At 41.4% G+C, this 20979-nt stretch overlaps 3 protein-coding genes across 3 annotated transcripts; all 3 read left to right on the plus strand.

Moving 5' to 3' along the window:
• Window positions 1–4309: 4309 nt before the first annotated feature.
• STI35 (Thiamine thiazole synthase) lies at window positions 4310–5444 on the plus strand (the record flags this gene model as incomplete). Its single annotated transcript, XM_038922260.1, has 2 exons — window positions 4310–4314; window positions 4514–5444. 2 exons carry the CDS (start codon window positions 4310–4312, stop codon window positions 5442–5444), a joined length of 936 nt encoding a protein of 311 aa, XP_038778188.1.
• An 826-nt stretch (window positions 5445–6270) lies between these two features.
• On the plus strand, window positions 6271–7350 carry FOA43_001956 (uncharacterized protein; the record flags this gene model as incomplete). The annotated part of the gene is made up of 1 exon (XM_038922261.1): window positions 6271–7350. The coding sequence occupies one exon, from the start codon at window positions 6271–6273 to the stop codon at window positions 7348–7350; it is 1080 nt and encodes a 359-aa protein (XP_038778189.1).
• Window positions 7351–10977: 3627 nt separating this feature from the next.
• FOA43_001957 (uncharacterized protein) lies at window positions 10978–11902 on the plus strand (the record flags this gene model as incomplete). Its single annotated transcript, XM_038922262.1, has 2 exons — window positions 10978–10985; window positions 11047–11902. 2 exons carry the CDS (start codon window positions 10978–10980, stop codon window positions 11900–11902), a joined length of 864 nt encoding a protein of 287 aa, XP_038778190.1.
• Between the last annotated feature and the right edge of the window lie 9077 nt (window positions 11903–20979).

A 20979-nucleotide genomic window follows, 5' to 3' on the forward strand; every position in this document is an offset into this window, starting at 1 on the left:
CAGCACATGTGGGAAAGGGTTATATAAGGGGAGTCAATCCTCCGGATAATTTCTCTCAATACAGAAGTTAAGCCATCAAACACATCATGAATTCTATACACAGCAATGAGGAAGTCGACAATGACTCCAATGTAGGATCCGGAAAGGAATCTCTTCAAGCAGAACCAATTTCAATTGAGAGTGTTCTGCCTGATTTTGATGGCAAGAAATGGTATCAACTTTCGCATATTAGAAAGCTTTCTCTGTCTATGTTTATTGTTTCTTTAACTTCGTGCAACAACGGTTACGATGGAAGTTTGTTAAACTCGTTGTACACGATGCCTATTTTTAACAATGCTATTGGTAACGTTAGTGGTGCTGTGTTAGGTGCTTTGACTAACGGTTACGTCTTTGGCCTTTTCGCCTCTTTTGGCATGAATTCTTACATCGTTGACAAGTGGGGAAGAAAACCTGCATTACAGATCGGTAACATAATCATGATTATTGCTGTCGTTATTCAGAGTTGTGCCGGAGTTTGGGTTCATAATCTTCCAGATAATAATACCGACAGAAATGTTTTGGGTATGCTAATCGGTGCAAGAATTGTTTTAGGTATAGGTGCTGGCCTTACTTCGGTCGCAGGTCCTTCTTTAGTTAGTGAGCTATCGTTCCCTACTCATAGATCAACCACGACTGCTGCTTATAACTCCTCGTGGTATTTAGGTGCAATTGTTGCCGCTTGGATATCATATGGAATGAGAAATATGGCTAATGACTGGTGCTGGAGAGGTCCATGTATCATTCAGGGCTTTTTTGCAATTTTACAGAGTTGTCTTCTTCCATTCTTTGTGTCAGAATCACCTAGATTCTTAGTTTCTAAGGGAAAATTGGAAGAAGCCAAAGAGATCTTGTCCAGATGTCACGGTGGTGGTTACAAGGGAAGTGAAATGCTTGTGGATTATGAATTAACAGAAATTCAGTTAGCTATCGAACAAGAGAGAATTGGACACGAGGAATCGTCCTACAAAGACTTCCTCAGAACTCCTGCCAACCGTAAGAGATTATGGATTTTTGGTTTTCTTGGTGTCTTCATGCAACTTTCGGGTAATGGTTTGGTGTCATATTATCTTGGTAAAGTGTTAACCTCTATCGGAATCACCTCTACCAGCCAGCAACTAGTTGTTAACGGTGGTTTGATGATATACAACTGGGGCTGTTGTCTTATTCAATCATTAATAATCATTCCTCGTATTAAGAGAAGACATTGCTTTAACTTCTCTCTATTTGGAATGCTTGTATGCTTTGTTGTTTGGACTGTGTTATCTGCTATTAACCAGCAGCGCAACTTTGAGGATAAAGCGTTAGGAAAAGGTGTCTTGGCTATGATATTCCTTTACTACTTCTGTTACAATTTCGGTATGAACGGTGTTCCTTACACTTATATTACTGAGATTCTTCCTTTCACTTTGCGTGGTAAAGGTCTTAATCTTTTCACTTTCATTCAGTATATTTTCATGATTTACAATGGTTTTGTGAATTCGATTGCCATGGATGCTATCGAGTGGAAGTACTACATTGTCTATTGCTGCATTTTGGCTGTTGAAAGTGCTATTGCATACTTAACGTTCGTTGAAACTAGTGGTCACACTTTGGAGGAAGTTGCGGAAGTGTTTGGAGATGCCGACGTGAGAAAGGTTAGCGGTATGGCTGTTATGGAGGAAGGAAAACTTAAGGCAAACAAAGAGCATGTTGAATATGCTTGAGAATTTACAAACCAATTTTATTATGCTTTTTTTTTTAGAAATTTTATGTTAACGATGACTCAACTGAAGAACTTACGAAGCGCATTGTAAATTTGACTCTGTTCAGTGAACTCTGGGATAAGAGTTGAAAATCATGAAACACAGTATTGTACTGCAAGCAAAGTTTTAGACTATAAAGATATAAAGTACGTCCGCATTATTTTCATATAACATCATATGAGCGACAATCCATTTGGCTGCCATGCCTGTAATTTGTTTAGATATTTAATGACTAGTGTTAAAATGATTGTTCGACTAATAACCTCCAAAAAAGAATCAAGTCTAATTTCAATTCTGTTTATACAACCATAAATATAATGACCAATTTCACCAATTATCATGTAATTGCCATCATATAGATAATGCTGAAAGCTTTGGAAGTATGTTTGCTAATCCAAAAATTTCATAGTTCATAACAAACATCCCTGTCTAAATAAGTCAGACGTGAGTGCCGAACGTCGATCATGCGAGAGTTTCCAAATACGAAGCTAAGCGTCACAAGACATCAATTAGTTTTTCTTATTACATCTATTGATAGAAAATAATTATTAGTTTAGTTCTTTCCTGGCGAATTTGTACATTAATAATAAGTATCTTTAAGTCTCGTACTTAAAGATTCGGCCCTCGGCTGACTTGAAAAGGTAAGCAAGCCTATTCTATTACCTAGCATATTTCTCCTATTTAGAAAAAAATCTTGTATCTGCGAAATAGTTGTAGACCTCTCTATTTGAGACAAGGATCTATATAGTTTGTTTGATTGAAAACTAATTACTTTAGAAATGAAAAAGATTGGTTTATCAAGAACAAAAGCAAGTAACACGATGCTGTTATGTTTGTTTAAAGATATCTTTGGTGAATTTTTTTTTATGCGTATGTCATACTACACTTGATTAATTACCCCTTCACCCATCTTCGTTTCCGACGTTTGCCTGCTTTCTTTTCTTCGCAACCATGCTCTTTCTTCAATTCAAGATAAGTTCAAAGCTTAGGGGAATCTTAAGAATGTCACGTCTTTCTCGTTTGATAAAGCTACATTTTACTAGGGATTCTGTCAGGCTGTGTGTAATTGAAATATGAAGAGCTTGGAAGATGCCTTCTATTGGTTGGGGATCGACTAATGAATCTGCATTGCTCTTACGCAGCTTACCACATGAACTGTCAGCTATAACGCTACTCTGTATAATGATACCTCAAAGGAAACTATTTTTGCAGTCATATTTCCTCTGCATTTACTGCTATGCGGCCTATCAGCGCGAGAGAAGTCTCTCCCAACTGGATCAGAAATAAGGTACATATTGCCTTTTATCTTGTTGCTGGTACTGCTCAATTTTTAGCCAATCTGCTTTTACCAAAGCAAAGAAAAATATCAGATATTTACTCCATGCTTTCTACTCCTCCTTTGATCTCTTTGGGTTCGGTAGAGTTTACTTTATCTTCGCTAAAACTATGGGTAGGACAGCAAGAGAATTGTAATCAAATTTGAAGCTTCGAATCCAATAAATGCCTTTACTAATCCTAAATTCAAAAGTAGCACTAAATCTGCTACTAGTTTTGAAGCTGAAAATAGGAGGAATGAACATGACAATAAACCTTCATTCCATCATTCAGAACAGGAACTCGATTCTGAATAATTTTCTCACTTTCTTGTCATGCCTGGTGTAGGGTTGACAGGCCCGAGTCATTAATGTCTGGTGATAGTGAGAACTTTTCATAAGCGTTTCTCTTAGATAGGCAACTATTCATGAATTCTAACGACAACAAGCAGATAGCTAAGGCTAAGTTAAAGAACTGTTGAAAACCATGAGTTATCGGCTGTTACATAACTACCTCTATCTGACTGTTACTTAAGTTACTCTCTTTTTTCTAGGGAATCTCGGACAGTAATATTTCTCTCCTTATTTCCATTAAGAATACGAGGCTTCTTCTTGATTGAGTCAAAATTTCTTTTCGAGTTGAAGCGTGAGTGGGGGGCTTCCGAAATGGATACCCTGAGCTGAGATTCCAAAACTATCGCCACATTTTCTTGCCTTTCCTTTCCTTTTCAGTATGTGTGTTATCTCATCTTCAGTGAGAGTTTCCTCGTATCTCAAAGTCTGTATTACCCACTTTACGAACGAGTCCACAGATTCCCGGGATGTAATATCGTCAGACTGTTTAATTGGTTAAACATATTGGGTGGGATAACATAGAAGAGAGGGATAACATGGAAGCGCGGGATATGATATATGTTGGGCCTTATCGCCATTTGAATATAAAAAGGTGGAATTCGCAGTGTGCAGATTCAAGATATCTGTATCTTTCATTCCTTTTCATAAGACAAAATTAGTATACTTACAATGTGAGCTTCCTTGCTTTTGGAGGAACGGTAAGGTAAATGCATTAAATAAATCAATTGACTTTAACAACTATTAGTTTTCACTTAGGTAATATGCATTGCGGGTGCCTCCGGGCTGAGAATACACTGCTGAACTTGATCTAGTTAATACTAGCGCTAAGAAAATGCATCTTACCTTTTCGTTTTACCCCAAATGGGGTGAAAGAGTGGGCAATAAATGGGAGATTTGAAGTATTGCTGTCCTAGTGGGGAATTTGTGAGTAAGGGGACTGACTTTATGTCGGATTGTTACAGGATAACTGTACTACGTCACATTATAACTTAACTCTAAAGTGTTCTTCATCCATCTTTCCATTGTTGACTCCCTCTCTATTTTACTTTTACTAACAAGTTGTAGGTCATCCACCATTACTGAAACTCAAAACGCCCCTCTTTCTTTGCAGGGTGCCAATATCTTCAACGGTGACTCTTCCCTCGCCAACGCTACCAATGCCGTATTTGATTGGCCTTCCTTTGAATTTGCTCCAATCAGAGAGTCAGAAGTCTCTAGGGCAATGACTTCCAGGTATTTTAAGGATTTGGACAAGTATGCAGAGTCGGACATTGTTATCGTTGGGGCAGGTTCTGCTGGTTTGTCATGTGCTTATGTCCTTGCAACGGCTCGTCCAGACTTGAAAATTGCTATAATCGAGGCAAATGTTGCTGTTGGAGGTGGCTGCTTCCTCGGTGGTCAATTGTTCTCGGCTATGGTTCTCAGAAAACCTGCCGATGAGTTTATCAAAGAGTTAGGTATTGATTACGATGACGAGGGTAACTTCATTGTCATCAAGCATGCCGCACTATTTATTACGACCCTTTCTTCCAAGGTTTTGGCTTTGCCCAATGTCAAATTGTTCAACGCTACATGTGTTGAGGACTTGATTACTCGGACTGCCGCTTCCGGTGATGTCAATGTCGCGGGTGTTGTTACCAATTGGACTTTAGTCTCCATGCACCATGATGATCAATCCTGCATGGATCCTAATACGATTAATGCCAAGGTTGTTATTTCTTGCACTGGTCACGATGGTCCAATGGGTGCTTTCTGTGTCAAGAGATTGGCCGCTCAGGGTTTATTGAAGAGGAACAGAATGGGCTGTCTTGATATGAACAGAGCTGAGGATGCCATCGTCAGAGGAACCAGGGAGGTTTTCCCAGGCTTGGTCTGCGCCGGTATGGAGCTATCTGAGTGCGATTCTTCTAACAGGATGGGCCCGACCTTTGGAGCCATGGTCTTATCTGGAGTTCATGCCGCCGAAGTGGCATTGAAAGTCTACGAGCGCATTTAGCGATTGTATTCTGAAAGAAAAGAGAGTGAATGCCACTGGCATCAGCAATTTTTGATATGAACCTGAGAATTAAATTATGGCCTTTTGAATACATCTTACAACGAATTGAGTTACTGAATAATTATATCGTAGCATCACACTAGGTTTGTAACCTGACTGAAAGATACTCAATTAAATGGGGGTGTACGTCGTTGTCAAATTAGGGGCATGAGTGCATACACCGAGGCATAAGGTGCGAGTAGATAGAGATGGAAGAAACTCTGATTTGTATCAATACCCTGTCAATTTAGTACCCGAGGCGCGTATAAAAGAAGTATCAGCTATTGTGATGTTGAGATCCTATAGACTAACCAACACCTGAATATACTGAATTGTGTTAAAAGGATCAGGCTTTTGCTATATAAAGAGCCTAAACAGGTACAGCGCGTGGTTCGGAATAAAAATGACCTAATTGGGAGACATACTGCATTAGTACAGATCCGGATTTAACGAATATAATCCGAATGAGACAATGAAGGAAGTACCTTGAGTCATCATCAAATAATAAGCCAGAGTTCTGTGACTCGTGAAGCCCTGTCATCCAATTGCTCCAATCGCTCAATCGTACCAAAACGGGTGAGTACGGAAACTATATCCTTTAAATCCGGCCCGCTTTTAAACGAGAAGAGTAAATCAAACAAAGGAAGGAGTAATCAGATTCCTTAGAGTGTCGATTCCAAGACAAGGATATATATATATATATCAGAAAGATGCCCCCGAATATTTAGATGTAGACTGCATCTTTGTACAGTTTTTTGTGGCCATTTAATACTACTTCTTTTTAACAATGCTCGAAACAATTAAAGCAATTGGCGTTCTTGATTACGATAAATGGTTGGAGCCAAAGAGGTTTGATTATACTCCACGGGATATGCGTCCAGTGGATGTTGATATCAAGATTATTGCTTGTGGAATTTGTGGATCTGACATCCACTGTGCAAAGGGTGACTGGGGTAGGCCATATGCTCCGATAGCCGTTGGTCATGAAATTGTTGGACATATTGTTGCCCTAGGTGATGAAGTTGATAAGTCCAAATTTCACATAGGGGACCGGGTTGGTGTTGGCGCCCAGTGTGACTCGTGTAGCAGTTGCTGGAGGTGTGTCAACGGGTTCCAAAATAATTGCGATGAGCAACAGACTACCTATGGTTCCACTTACCCCGATGGAACAAATAATCAGGGTGGTTATGCCAACTATATTAGGATAAGCAACAGATTTGTGTTTAAGATTCCAGATGCTTTGGATACTCTCAGTGCAGCTCCTTTGATGTGTGGTGGTATCACAGGTTTCAAGCCATTGCTTAGTGCTGGTGTCAAGAAGGGTACGAAAGTTGGCGTTCGAGGTATCGGTGGTATTGGTCACATGTGCATTTTGTTTGCGAAGGCTATGGGTGCAGAGGTTACAGCAATTTCAAGAAGCGATCGCAAGAAGGAACTCGCTAAGAAGCTGGGAGCAGATCATTATATTGCCACCTCGAACCCTGAATTTCCTGCTTCCTATAAAGACAAATTCGATGTCGTTGTTAACACTGCTTCGACCTTTGACGCCTCGCAGGTGAAGTCTGTTATGTCGACGTTGAGACCCAGTGGTAAGTTTGTATTCATTACTGCTCCTCCTATTAGCGTTAAACTTGAATTCGAGCCTTTCTTCATGTTGCATGGAAGTTATTCAATTGGCGGTTCAGCAATTGGCTCTCCTGCTGATATCGAGTACATGTTGCAATTCGCGGCAGATAACAAGATTAAACCTTGGGTGGAGACGATGGATATAAACGAGGCCGATGTTTGTACTGCTTGGAAGAGAATGGAGTCTGGTGATGTTAAGTTCAGATTTGTTCTCACAGGCTATGACAAGTATTTTGTATAGTGAAAAAAATAGTCAGAAGCAATATTTGCGATAATTTTTCGTTCTTGGGCTTCTAAAAGATAGTTGAAGTTGACGTGATTACCAAACATATAGTAAAGTGTTCCAAACAATTTAAATGTGCGAGTACCGCTGAAAGATAAGCGAATAACATCCTTGGTACGATCCTTAATGATGCCGGAGCCTTCCCATCCTACGATGATACACTCAGTGATAAACTCAATGGCGTGGATAATTAATGTAGTAACAACGTTGACTTTAGACAGTGATTGGTAACTGACGGTCAAGTTATGATCAATGCCTCTCATATAGTGCCAAAAGCGATCAGCCCAAGAGTTAAAATCAGTAAACTCATTATATTTTCCAATATAAAAAGTGACATTTTCAGCGCCACTGCCTGACAACGATTCGTAAACGTCCAAAGAACACTCTCGTGGTTTGGAGAAGTCAGAGAGAGCATAGCGACGGCTAGTTTGATCATGCTCAAGAGAATGGAGAACAGAGGTATCTGTCCCAGTTGCTCCTGAGGAAACGCTATTAGTAGACAATCCCTCGTCACTAAAAGTTAAATCAGCAGTCACACCAGTGGGTTTAAAGTCACCCTTAAGTGAGTTCTCGGAGATCGCACCCTGTTGAGGTCCATAGATTTCCGGTGATTTATTACCCTTATCGGTGTAAGGAAGTTTATCCTTACAGCTGGAACATTAATCAAATGGACTGTATTTGGGGGTATTGGACATACCAATTAATCAAATAAGTCGTATTCATAAGAAATAATAGCGCTCCATCAATAGTATATCATGCCTCCATAGAATAATTAAGATTCGACCAGAAACATTTGAGTATTGGGGTAATTTGTAAAGGGGTACCCAAATGCATTTGTTTGCGGAGTAATTAGTTCATGCCGAACATAATATTGTTTATATATCGATTTACCATTTCTTTTGAATCCTCATGTACAACTCTGCGCAGGAAGAATTTCTTTTCTTATGAATTTATTGGATATTGTTGTAGAGCCTTCTTGATCATGTTTCCAGGTTAACTTGATATAAAAAGTTTAGAGGAAGAACAGCGGACTTAAATCCAATTATTCGTCTCTCTGTGGAGAAATACGATGGTTAATGATAACACCATTATTTGTGTACTGGATTGAAACATACTTTGCGTAGGCATGTAATCGACTATACTATCAACGGTTAGAAAACTTTCATCCAATGCGCTGAAGACTTTAAATGCACGTTGAAATCTGCTTTGTCACAGGTCAAAGCTTTCAATAGATACTATCTCAGTTCATGATAATGGCAGCACCATGCTTAATGGGCCTCGCTGTATTCCTGCCATACCAAACATCTGGAAGTAGCAAATTATGAAGGCAGATAATGTTACACAAAAAAGGTTTAAGATTTCCGTAGACAAGCATGTAACATATTTGAACAGTGAACACACCCCTTCTTTTGATGAGTACATGATACTGTGCAGAGTACACGCAGTTTATTTCTCTCACACACACTACACCACGCACGTCCGAGCCTCACGCACACTCCTCCCTCACACACACCCGTCGAATCTCTGAGGTGCGGATTGGCTCAAGTGGAGTGCAGTTGATGTGGTGTAAGGAAGTGAGGAAGTTGAGGTGCGAACGGAATTTCGGCGAGGGAGATGGAGATGAAGGGGATGGAGATGAAGGGGATGGAGATGAGGGAGATGGAGATGGAGATGGAGATGGAGATGAGGGAGATGGAGATGGAGATGAGGGAGATGGAGATGAGGGAGATGAGGATAAGGGAAATCGAGATGAGGGAAATCGAGGTGGCCGCAAATTGAGATTAGGGAGAGACTACAAGTTAAATACAAAAAATACACGTGGTTTACTTCCCCCGCGCACGCACGCACACCCTGTCGAACCCCTAATTTTCAGGGAAGTAGTCGGATGCATAAAGATATTTGAGCATTGACTATGGATCAAGTAGACTTTGAAATGAAGGTGTGTACTTGACTCTGGATCAGTACATTATGAAATGAAATACTCTACCGTCCGACCACTCACCAACCAACCACCACACCACCTTGAATTGAACGAAAAGGCTGTGGACTTTGAGAAATATGACCCAAGCGCCAATGGAAGACACTTGGTAATGGCTGGTGTCAGCGGACCAAGCGATGTTTTGGTTCATTATGCATGATTTGTAAAAGTGTATAAAGTTTTTGTTTACGAATAAATGATATGCCGTTAAAAATAAGCGTTATCAACACGGTTGTAACTGCTCCGCTCCTTCTACTTCTCTTTGTACATATGATCTGCCATGCAGGTCTTATCATCATTCCCCTCGTGATATTATTTACCCCGCATAATTCCACAACAAGATTTAGGTCACGCTATGCAGGAAATCGATACTCCGCAAATCTGTAAGCTGCCCCCCCATACTTTTCACTGCGTCTCGACAATGCCTAAATTAGCTTTTTTTTCTGAAAACTAGGGTAACACAGCCGCGTATCCCGGCATTTGCTACTTTGTTAGGGCGTGATTTAACGCAACAGCGCTTTGTCGTGTTGGTATTTTACGAAGCAGCCAATTCCCGTCCGCCCAATTACGAGACAGGGAGTTTACGGAAAAACATTTTTCCTTCAACTTATGTGATGAAGCCCAAGTTACCATCAAATCATAGGCGTAAATGAAACTCCCGAGAGCTTAATTTGTGGGGTGATGTGACTGACAATGGACTGCAATGCCCAGTCATTTATCCCCTCTAAGGCTGGGTAATGTAATAATCAACATGTATTCCCCCCATATCACAAATAAAAGTGCGTCCATTCAAATGGATATATAAATGCGAGTTTCTTGCCCTACGCGGAGTTCAATACCAAACAATACTTTTCAGTATAGAATATAATTCAAAACAGTCGCGATGCCAGAAGATATTAACAGTCAGATCGACGAGTCTGACACAAATGCGCAGGCGGATGAAGTGTGCGTGAAGGAGAACATGGAGGAGACTAGCCCTCAAGCCCAGCAGAAGGTGGAGCACGAGCTAACTAGGTGGCAGGCTATCAAGAAATACCCAAAGTCCTTTTTGCTGGTGTATGGGAATTGTTTGGGCAATGATTTTGGTTGGTTACGAGAACCAGGCTTCAGGTATTGTGTTATCAATTCCTCAGTTCAGACAGGACTTTGGCTACTATTATGATGGTTCGTACGTGCTTCCTTCCAATTGGCAGTCGGCCATTACCGGTGGTCCCCAAGGAGCCGTTGCTCTTTCCTCGTTTTTCTCTTCATACTTGTCTGATCGGTTTGGAAGAAAATGGGTGCTCAGTTTTGCCATCTTGTTTACAATTCCCTTCATCACGATGGAATATGTGGCCACCACCATCCAAATCTTCTTTGTCGGTAAATTCATGAACGCTCTTTGTCTCGGTGTCATTTCTACAATTGGTATTACGGTTGTTTCCGAGCTCAGTCCCCTCGCTTTGAGAGGTTTCATCGTTGCTTCCTGTTCGCTTTCTCTCTGTATCGGTCCATTCGTGTGCTACTTGATCAACAACACCACTAGTGCTTACACAACCAGGATGGCATATAGAGGTATTTTCCTTCCTCAGTGGATATTCTCAATCACTTGCCTACCCTTATTCTTTATGCCCGAGTCTCCCTTCTGGCTTCTCAAGGTCAACAAGTATGATGCTGCCAGAAAAAAACTTAAACAGATTATTCGATCCTGTCCAAGCTGAGCAACAGTTTGGCTTGATGTTAACGACCGTCGAAGAATCTATCAAAATTTCCGACTCTAGTACTTACGCAGACTGCTTTAGGAAGAAGGATCTCAGAAGAACTTTGATTGTGCTTTTTAGTTTCTTCATGCAACCATGGAGTGGTGTTGCTTTCATCGCCAGTTACTCAACGTACTATTATGAACTTGCAGGCTTCTCTACTCATCGGTCTTATCAGTTGAGTTGTGGTGCCCAGGCATTGTCGATCTTTGGTGTTATTGTTTCTTGGTTCATCTTCGACAAGTTCGGTCGTAGACCCTTAATTTTGTATGGTATGTCTTGCTTGACTATCTTGAATCTCATTGTTTCAGCTGCCGGTACCGCTACTGATAACATGACTTCGATGACGGTTGCTTGTGCCTTTATGGTCATGTACAACTTTTTCTATAATGTTTCCATTGGACCGTTGGCTTATATTTTTGCTGCAGAGGTCTCATCTGTGAGTTTAAGGGCGAAGACTGTGGCCGTCGGTTCTATAGTCAACTCTGCCTTCTGGTGCATGTGGAGTTTTGTTTTGCCTTACATGTTCAACCCTGATCAGGCAAATATGGGCTCGAAGATCAACTTCATTTTCACAGGTTTCTCCCTTATGTCTATCTTCGTCTTCTACTTTTACCAACCAGAAACTGCTGGTAGATCATTTGAGGATATTGACGAGATGTTTGCAGCTAAGATTCCTGCTAGAAAGTGGAAGAACTATGAGACTGAAGCAATGACGATGAACAAAAAAGCTTACGACGATATGAAGGGCGTTAACGTCGATCATGCTGAAAACACTGAAGATGTTGTTTAGTTACGTTTACTGAATTGTTTTTGCTTCTTGGTGTGGAATAATTCCCTCCTTTTTTTTTTTACATCCATATGAATGATTACAAAATGATTTATGAGTGATAAGGATGATCCCGACAGAATGTATACGCCACTAGTAAAAATCAAAGTGAAGGGATCATGGACGAAACACTCCACGTTAAGTATCCAGTCGCTTTCCAGAAAGACCTCAAAATCCCAACAGGTAGTTCCTAACCCAGTTTCTAAGTAAGTATATTGAAATTATTGTATATTCTTTTTCGCTTATATTGATGAACACAACACTACTGGATCTGAGTAAGGAACTTAGTATGTTGACCAAGTAAGAAAGACATTCAATTGTGAGAGCTTGTTAATTGAACAATCCTAAACAAGCAACAATACTTGATATTGATATAGTGTTGAATCATTGCAACTTGATGCTCCTAGTGCTATATATAAAATTGCTGCAGATAGTCATCCAGCATACATCTTTATCCTTTTATATTGTCAATATACAGATTACTGGGTAGTAGAATGTATTGTGAGCTCATATCTGGGCCAGATGCATTACTTGACGCAAAATAGATATTTTTAGAGTTGGCAAAATACTATGGATTCGACAAATAACATCTACAACGGATACGAAAATGATTTATTACCTATTGAACAGACTAAGAGACTGCGGTCCCTTGACTCATCTTACAAGTCGAATTAGATGTAAATCTTGTGTGACAACAAGCACGTGCATAACATATATCTGGTGATAGCATACTGGTAAAGTTGAATGTAACCAATGGAGTTTAGTAGATACATTGTTCAAAGTAGGCTCTATGAGCAAGGCGACTTTAGTAGTCGAGTTGATAGTTTTTTATATATTGTAAAAAACACTTGTATAAAATGCTCTTTCCATATTTCTAACTCTGGCATAGCCAAAAAGGATTAAAATAAAAATAAAGTGCACGGATACATCAAAAATAAGGACAAACACTGCTTCATATGAATCTGCTTTCCAGTGTTGAAACATTTCTGGTTATTATATTTGAAGATTATACAGGACTACAATTAATGAATTGAAATTCCCAAAGTTTTTGCTGTTAATATGGGAAGCTATTTTGGCTTTGAAACAAGGACAATAGCTCGACCGTCATTCGTTTCAACTTGCGAGGACTTCTTTACTGCGTGATAAACTAAGATATTACTATTTCATGATTCATTTCAAGAAGCAGGAGATCAGATAGCCATAACAATGCCCATAGGTTTTTGAAGATACGTAGGTTTAATTGACTATGCCTTTAAAAGTGAGCAGATCATTTAAAAGTATCTTACCTAGGGTAAGTTTTTACTTAAGTAAAGTTTCCGGTTATGATTTTGAACCAACCCTTTAGAACATCTGCAGACCGAACTAATAAACAGAAAACATAAATGTACTTGGTATAATTGTTGGCTAGTGGATCTTTCCAATGCTTCCAAAGAAAAAGTCCTCTGATATTTGGTAAGAAAACGTAAATAATGTTTTGTGAAACTCGACTTCTATTTGGAATAGTCAAATGGTCGTGTAACAGTTTTACTGGTTAAATGCATAAGAAAATGAACATGGGGAACAAAAAAGGACATGCCTTGATATATATCAATTCCAATCTTGTAATATTTCTTGTATATGTCTGTAGATCATACAAATTGATAAATACAATGTCTCTGAATCTTTTCTCTGCAAAGGTCATTTGTTGATTCAAAAAGAAGGATAACCGTTCAGCTGTCATTACAAATTACGAGTACTTGTTTTAGTTTTAAGTGTGCATTGGAAGAGAGTATGGTTGTATGTAGAACCCTGGAAATCAACTTTCTTGCTTGAATAAAATTGGTTTAGATGTCTACTTCTTTATAGAGTGGTGGAAATCATCAGAGATGAATTCAATTCTTTCAGAGTACATTTATCTGGGATATTTTTAGGAGGTCATAGAGACTTGGTCTTCAAGTTTGACTGACTCTCCTTCCTCAAAAAATTGTAAGCGAACCTAATCAACAAGCCTACCTGGATGGAAATCATATATTGAGATACATCTTTTGATAAACGGCTTCTAACTCAGATGTAAATACGTATAAATACAATATTATACGTAATCAAGAATACATAAATAGATAATATAAGATTGGTTTATTGAATGATTAGCCTGGTGTTAAAGAATCATCTTTTTATCCTCCTGAGCCCTTTTTGTAACTAGATTGATCCTTGATCCCTCTTTAGCGCATTTCAGTAATCCCTATTGTCTTGTCAATTACCGGTGTTGGGATGTAGAATTCATTACGTGCACCTGCTCGTCACGTGATTCATATAATTTACGCGTCTCCTCTATTTTTGTTATATTTCATAAAATATAATTCCCTTTTTGTTCTTCAATAATTTGCGAAGTTCGAGTATTGGCATCCCAATTTCGTAGGCAGTTGAAAATTGAAGCTTAGCTATATGGCTTTTTCTTCCATTTCTTCAGTAAGACATACTAATATTTGAGATCTTAAGGTTCAAATTACCAAGACACTCAGAGATTTCCGTATCCAAAGTATGTTGAGGCCAGCATTTCGGCTGTGAGCTTTTCAGCGGCCCCGAGTTATGATAAATGTATTATACGGTTTACACTAACATTTTCAACCTGTTCTGAAACATTTGAAATCATGAGAAGAACATTTAGCTAAGTTCGACAATCCTTCAAACATAGGCAAAGGTTCTGGTATAGGTCCAGTTAAGAATACTAAGAATATTGAATCAACTCTCTCCGCAAGCCTAACGTAACTTGACTTTTGGATGAAACCGAGAATAATGTGGAATACCTAAAATTCGAGTGGTATATGAAGTTATATACTTGACAACCTATTTTGTATTGGATCACTTTGCAAAATTGTATTTGGTTGTGCATTTGGTCAAAGAACAGATAAGCAATCAGAAGGGCCTTGTTTTCAATACAGCCAAGTTTTCGTGCTATACGTTTCTCTTCATACCGAAGGTGTTGCAGCAACCAGCATGCACTTTCATAGAAGTTCTTGTTAATTATTAGCGACTGGCATTTAATCGAGGCATGAAGATGGCAACAGTTCAATTCCGCGTATGGATTATGTGGGGTAATTATGCTACTATTTGGTAGAAATCTGTGGGGTCTAATGTCGCACCACCCCTCGGAATTAAGTCACAGGATGATTCACATATTGGTTTCTTTTTATTTCTCGGTAGGGACGAAGATTTTCCGAGGGCCGAATTCCCAATTAGGAAACTTAAAGATATTTAGCATTAATGGGTACACTCTCTCGTAAGCTGATAGTTCTATCCTACAAAAGTGATTTGGATGTGCAGGTTCTCTTATTTAGAGCTTCTTACCTCAGTGTCTTTATTGTCCTCATTGGAAGTCGAGTGGTGGTGGTTCGATATTAAATAATACTAGGATATATTTGAAAGTAGATATTGAGGGAAACAAAGTGAAGCATAGGAAGTGGTAGTGACTTAAGATAAACGCTGAGGATTTGAAGGTGATAGCTGTAGTAGAAGATGAGATACGATGGAATTGGTGGTGTGGGGTAAAACAAAGAAGCTGACATGGTATGGCAGGTAATGAACACATGGTGTAAGGATGTGTATAACGTAGCCTTACAGATGGAGTTTACGCATTTAAAAGTGAGTTGGAAGCCAGATGGGACGCGTGCGGCTATATTGCGGAGGTGGTGGTGGACTAACTAGGTTAACTGACTGAGGGAACTGACTCTACGCTACATGCTACGCTACTCTACATACTCTACTCTACTCTACGCTACAGGCTACTCTACGCTACATACTCTACGCTACATGCTACAGGCTACACTACAGGCTACATGCGCTACGCTGCATCTTCTGGGGGAGGGACAACGACAGACTGGAAAGCTCAAGAGAACGAGCGGACTTGGAGATGGAAGAAAAAAAAAGTGATGGGGAGAGAGGGAACTCGAGTGGATTAAAGACTGAGAAGACGAAAAAGTGATAGGCGGATGGGAGAAATTTTTTGGGATGGTTGACGCGAGTTGGGAGACGGAGAGGGGAGGGGATGTCGGAATAGAGATGGATGACTACACGAAGAATACAGAGAATACGCGTAGTTCATTTCCCTCACGCACGCACGCACACACACCCATCCCACACACACGCGCGTCGAATCTCAGAAGGGAATTGACTGAAGTGGATGGAAGTGCAAACGGAGCTTGGGGGAGGGAGATGGAGACTACACAGAATACACGTAGGTGGTGTAATAGAAGACGAAGGAATTGATGTTAGGAAGATTGATGCTGGCACAAAGGCTACAAGACTACACGAAGACTACACGTAAGCTTAGTTCACTCACGCACGTACGCACATCCGACCCTCACTCACACCCGACACTCACTCACGCACGTACGCACATCCGACCTTCACTCACACCCGACACTCACTCACACCCAACACTCATTCACACCCGACCCTCACGCACTCACACCCATCCCGTCAAGTCAAGTGAAACTTTCAGGGAAGTAGTAGACGCGTAAAGGTATTTGAGCATTGACCCTGGATTTGTAACTACAAAGTAAAGTTGACGGTGGATTAGTGCACTATGAATTATCATTCTCCCCGCCCGACCACTACCGACTAACCACAAACCCTCACGCCCACACACCCACACACCCACACACACACACACCCTCACCCACACGCCCTCACGCACATACACCAACCCCGTCGAGTCCCGTAAAGTTTTAGAAAGGTCGTGTATTCTTCAGAGCTCTAGTCGACCAGGCTCATTCCGTGGAGTCGGCAAAAAGTCGGACGCGTAACGCATTGCTGAGGATGGGGTAAACAAATCTGCTGGTGGTAGGGAAGATGAGTCAGTGGAGTCCAGAGGCTTTGAGGAGGATGGGAATGGATACTGTGGATGGGTAGAATTTGAAATAAAGGTGTACTTGACTAAATCAATAGACTACGAGAAATAAAATCTTCTCCCGCCAGACCATCGACGAGTCGCGTAAAGGTATTTGAGCATCGACCTTGGATTTATAGGCTACATAACAAAGTGGTGTATCTGACCCTGGATTAGTACACTATAAATTATAATTCTCCCCCGCCCGACCACTACCGACCACACACCCACACACCCGCACGCCTTCACGTCCTCACATTCACACGCACGCCCACATGCCTTCACGCACACACACCCACACCTTCGAGTCCCGTAAAATTTTCAGAAAGGTCGTGGATTCTTCAGAGCTCCAGTCAACCAGGCTCATTCCTTGGAGTCGGCAAAAAGTCGGACGCGTAACGCATTGCTGAGGATGGGGTAAACAAAGTTTGCTGGTGGTAGGGGAAATGAAACCGAGATGGATACTGAGGATTTGTAGACTACAAATAAAGGTGCGTTTAGAGACGGATCAGCAAAATACATAAAGGTTTTAAAGGTGTCAATTTGACTGTCAAATCAGTGCACTACAAAAAATACAATACTCCCCCGCCCGACCACCACCACTAACCAACCGACCACAAACCCTCATGCCCTCACGCCCTCACCCCCGTCGTCCTAGAAGGTCTTGTATTAAGAGAGTCCGTCCGTCGATACTGCCAGAGTCACCTCGTTGTGCGTCGGCTTAGTTTGGAGAATGCCAAGTACGAGGTGCATTACTGTGAAACGCATCTACCACGCCATTTGGGGTGTGCGACCAGACTTTACCACCTCAAGACTACCCTTAAACTGCCTGTGGAGTGGCGGTTTAAACGTTGATACCAGCACTACATGTCAATTCTCCACTGTCACTAAGTCATCTAAGCACAAGTCGGGTCTACTCACTGGATGCCTCCGTCATTCCGACCTGCATGAACGTAGCCGGCACATGCATGAATTTCAAACGACGGTGCGTCGAGCGCCGAGGTCGACTGGTGGATATATATAGCGACGTTTCCGTGGTTCACTGGCTGTTGAGTGAAGCATTAGATAGGCGATGGTTGGCTAGACCTGACTAGGCATGTGCGAATCAGAGTTTGAGTCTTCAAGAAATGGAGATTGGCAACTGGAGTTTGAAATGAGTCTACCCTGACCATTGAATCTTCCGTTCCCCTCAGAGTCATACTTGGGCACTTCTTGTCTTCAGTCCACTACGAGTCCGATGTCTGAGTCTTCAAGCTCTTAGAAATGCATTGGATATTGGCAATGGGTTGGCGGCTACACTGAGTTTTCAAGTATTAATACAGTTATGTTTGCAAGTCCAGACTTTGCGTCTTCAGGAAATACATTGGGAGATTGGCAACGGGTGTCTTGAAATGGGTCTACTTTTTGAACCCTTTGAATCTTCAGTCCACTACGAGTCCGCTGTCTGAGTCTTCAAGAAATGCATTGGGTTGGCGACTACACGGAGTCTTCAAGTCCTACGTATGATGTTTACGATTGTCAAGTCACTTTGGCTCTTCAGTTCTACCACTCTTTGAACCGTCAAGTCTTCAGTTCACCGCAAGTCCAGACGTTGCGTCTTCAAGAAATACATTGGGAGTTCGTCAAGTGGTGTTAGGAATGGGTCTACTCTTTGAACCCTTTGAATCTTGAGTCCACACCCAGAGTCTACCGCACTGGATGTCTAACTCTCAAGTTGAGTCCTTCAGCCTCAACTAGTGCATGCAGATTGGCATGCCTCCGTCATTCCGAACGTGCATAAACGCAGCCGGGCACATGCATGAATTTCAAACCCGATGGTGCGTCGAGCGCCGATGGTCCGATCGATGGATATATAGCGACGTTTCCGTGGTTCACTGGCTGTGGAGTTTCAGTCAAGGGAGTCTTGAAGTATGGTGGCGGTGTGGTACACTGAGTCAAGAGTATGCATGTGGGAGCCCGGAAGAGTAGTGTTCGACAATCTTCAGTCAAAGTCTGGGTCTTCAAGAAGTGCATTGGGTTGTGCTACACCGAGTCAAGACTATATGCATGTTTGCGAGTCCGCAATTTGACTGTTGAATTTGATCATCGACTTTGAATATTCAGTCCACCAGTCCAGAGTCTGAGTCTTCAAGAAATGGAGATTCGCAAGTGTCCAGAGTCTACTTTGAACACCTAGTCTTCAACCACGAATGCAGTGATGTTTGCGGTTGGTGAGCCACGTTGACTCTTCAGTTCTACTACTCTTCGAACCGTCAAGTCTTCAATTCACTGCAAGTTCAGACTTTGCGTCTTCAAGAAATACATTGGGAGTTCGTCAAATGGTGTTTGGAATGGGTCTACTCTGACACTTTAAGTCTTCAAGCTTCAAGAAGAACATTGGGTTGGTTGCATCTACACTTGGTACATTAAGTGTGAATACTACTGTTGTGATATTTGAGATTGTCAAGTCCGCACTTTCAACACTTGGAATCTTCCGTCCCTCTACTCTTTGAACTTTCGAGTTTTCCGTTTCCCTAAGAATCACACTTTGGGCACTTCTTGTCTTCAGGAAATGTATGAAGATTGACAAGTTCGGACTTTGACACATTGAATCTACAAAAAGTGTATTGGAGATGGCAACGGGTGTTTGAAATGGGTCTACTCTGACCATTGAATCTTCAGTCCACGCCCAGGGTCTGCTACTGCACTGGACGTTTGATTGTCAAGTTGAGTTCTTCAGCCTATTACAATTTCCCCCTTCAGCCTCAACTAGTGCACGAGATTGGCATGCCTCCGTCATTCCGAACGTGCATAAACGCAGCCGGGCACATGCATGAATTTCAAACCCGACGGTGCGTCGAGCGCCGATGGTCCGATCGATGGATATATAGCGACGTTTCCGTGGTTCACTGGCGATTGAGGTTCAGTCACACCAAGTTAAATATTGGATGGGTTGCTACACTGTCAGACTTTGATCGTCGACTGAATCTTCAGTCAAAGTGTGAGTTTTCAATCCAAAGTCTGAGTCTTTAAGCTTCAAGAAGTGCATTGGGTATTGGCAATAGGTTGTGGCTAAGCTGAGTCTTCAAGCCTATTGCGGTGATGTCTGCAAGTCTACACTTTGACGAACCCCAATAGACTTTGAGTTATCCGTTCCTGTAAGAGTCACACTTTGACCCCTGGGATCTTCCATCCTTCACTCTTTGAACCTTTGAGTCTTCCGTTCCACTGAGTGTCACACTTTGGGCACTTCTTGTATTCAGGAAATGCATTGGATATTGGCAATGGGTCTGTGCTGTTTACACTTTGATCACTTCGAGTCTTCCGTTCCACTGAGAGTCACACTTTGACACTTTCAGTCTTCAAGTAATACATTGGAGATTGGCAGTGAGTTGGTGGCGTCTACACGTTGACACTTTGAATCTTCAAGAAAAGCATTGGGTGTTGGTATTTGGGTTGGTGCGGTTTACACTTAGTACACCGAGTCTTCAAGTACTACTGCATTGATGTTTGCAAGTTCACACTTTGCGTCTTCAAGACATGCATTGGATATTGGTGTGTGGTGGTGTCTCCACTCTGACCACTTTGAATCTTCCCTTCTACTTGGAGTCACACTTTGATACTTTGACACTTCGAGTTCTCAAGGAATACATTGGAGATGGCAACGGGTGTTTGAAATGGGTCTACTCTGACACTTTGAATCTTGGGTTCATCTATAAGTCCAGAGTCTGAGTCTTCAAGAAATGCATTAGGTTGGCGACTACACGGAGTCTTCAAGTCCTACTGCATGATGTTCGCGGTTGGCAAGTTTACACTTGAATCTTCAGTTCTACTGTTCTTTGAACCGACAGGTCTTCAGTACAAAGTCTGAGTCTTCAAGCTTCAAGGAGTACATTGGGTTGTGCTACACTGCGTCCTCAACTACCAATGCAGTGATGTTTGCGGTTGGTGAGTCACGTTGACTCTTCAGTTCTACTCTTTGAACCTTTGAGTCTTCCGTTATATTAACGGTCACACTTTGACACTTTCAGCCTTCAAGAAATACATTGGGTTGACGGGTGTACACTTGGGTACACGTGCAGGGATGTGCAAGTCCGCACTTGACTATTTGAATTTGATCATCGACTTTGAATATTCAGTCCACCAGTCCAGAGTCTGAGTCTTCAAGAAATGGAGATTCGCAAGTGTCCAGAGT

Source organism: Brettanomyces nanus, chromosome 1 (genome assembly GCF_011074865.1).
Source record: "Brettanomyces nanus chromosome 1, complete sequence".
NCBI lineage: Eukaryota > Fungi > Ascomycota > Pichiomycetes > Pichiales > Pichiaceae > Brettanomyces > Brettanomyces nanus.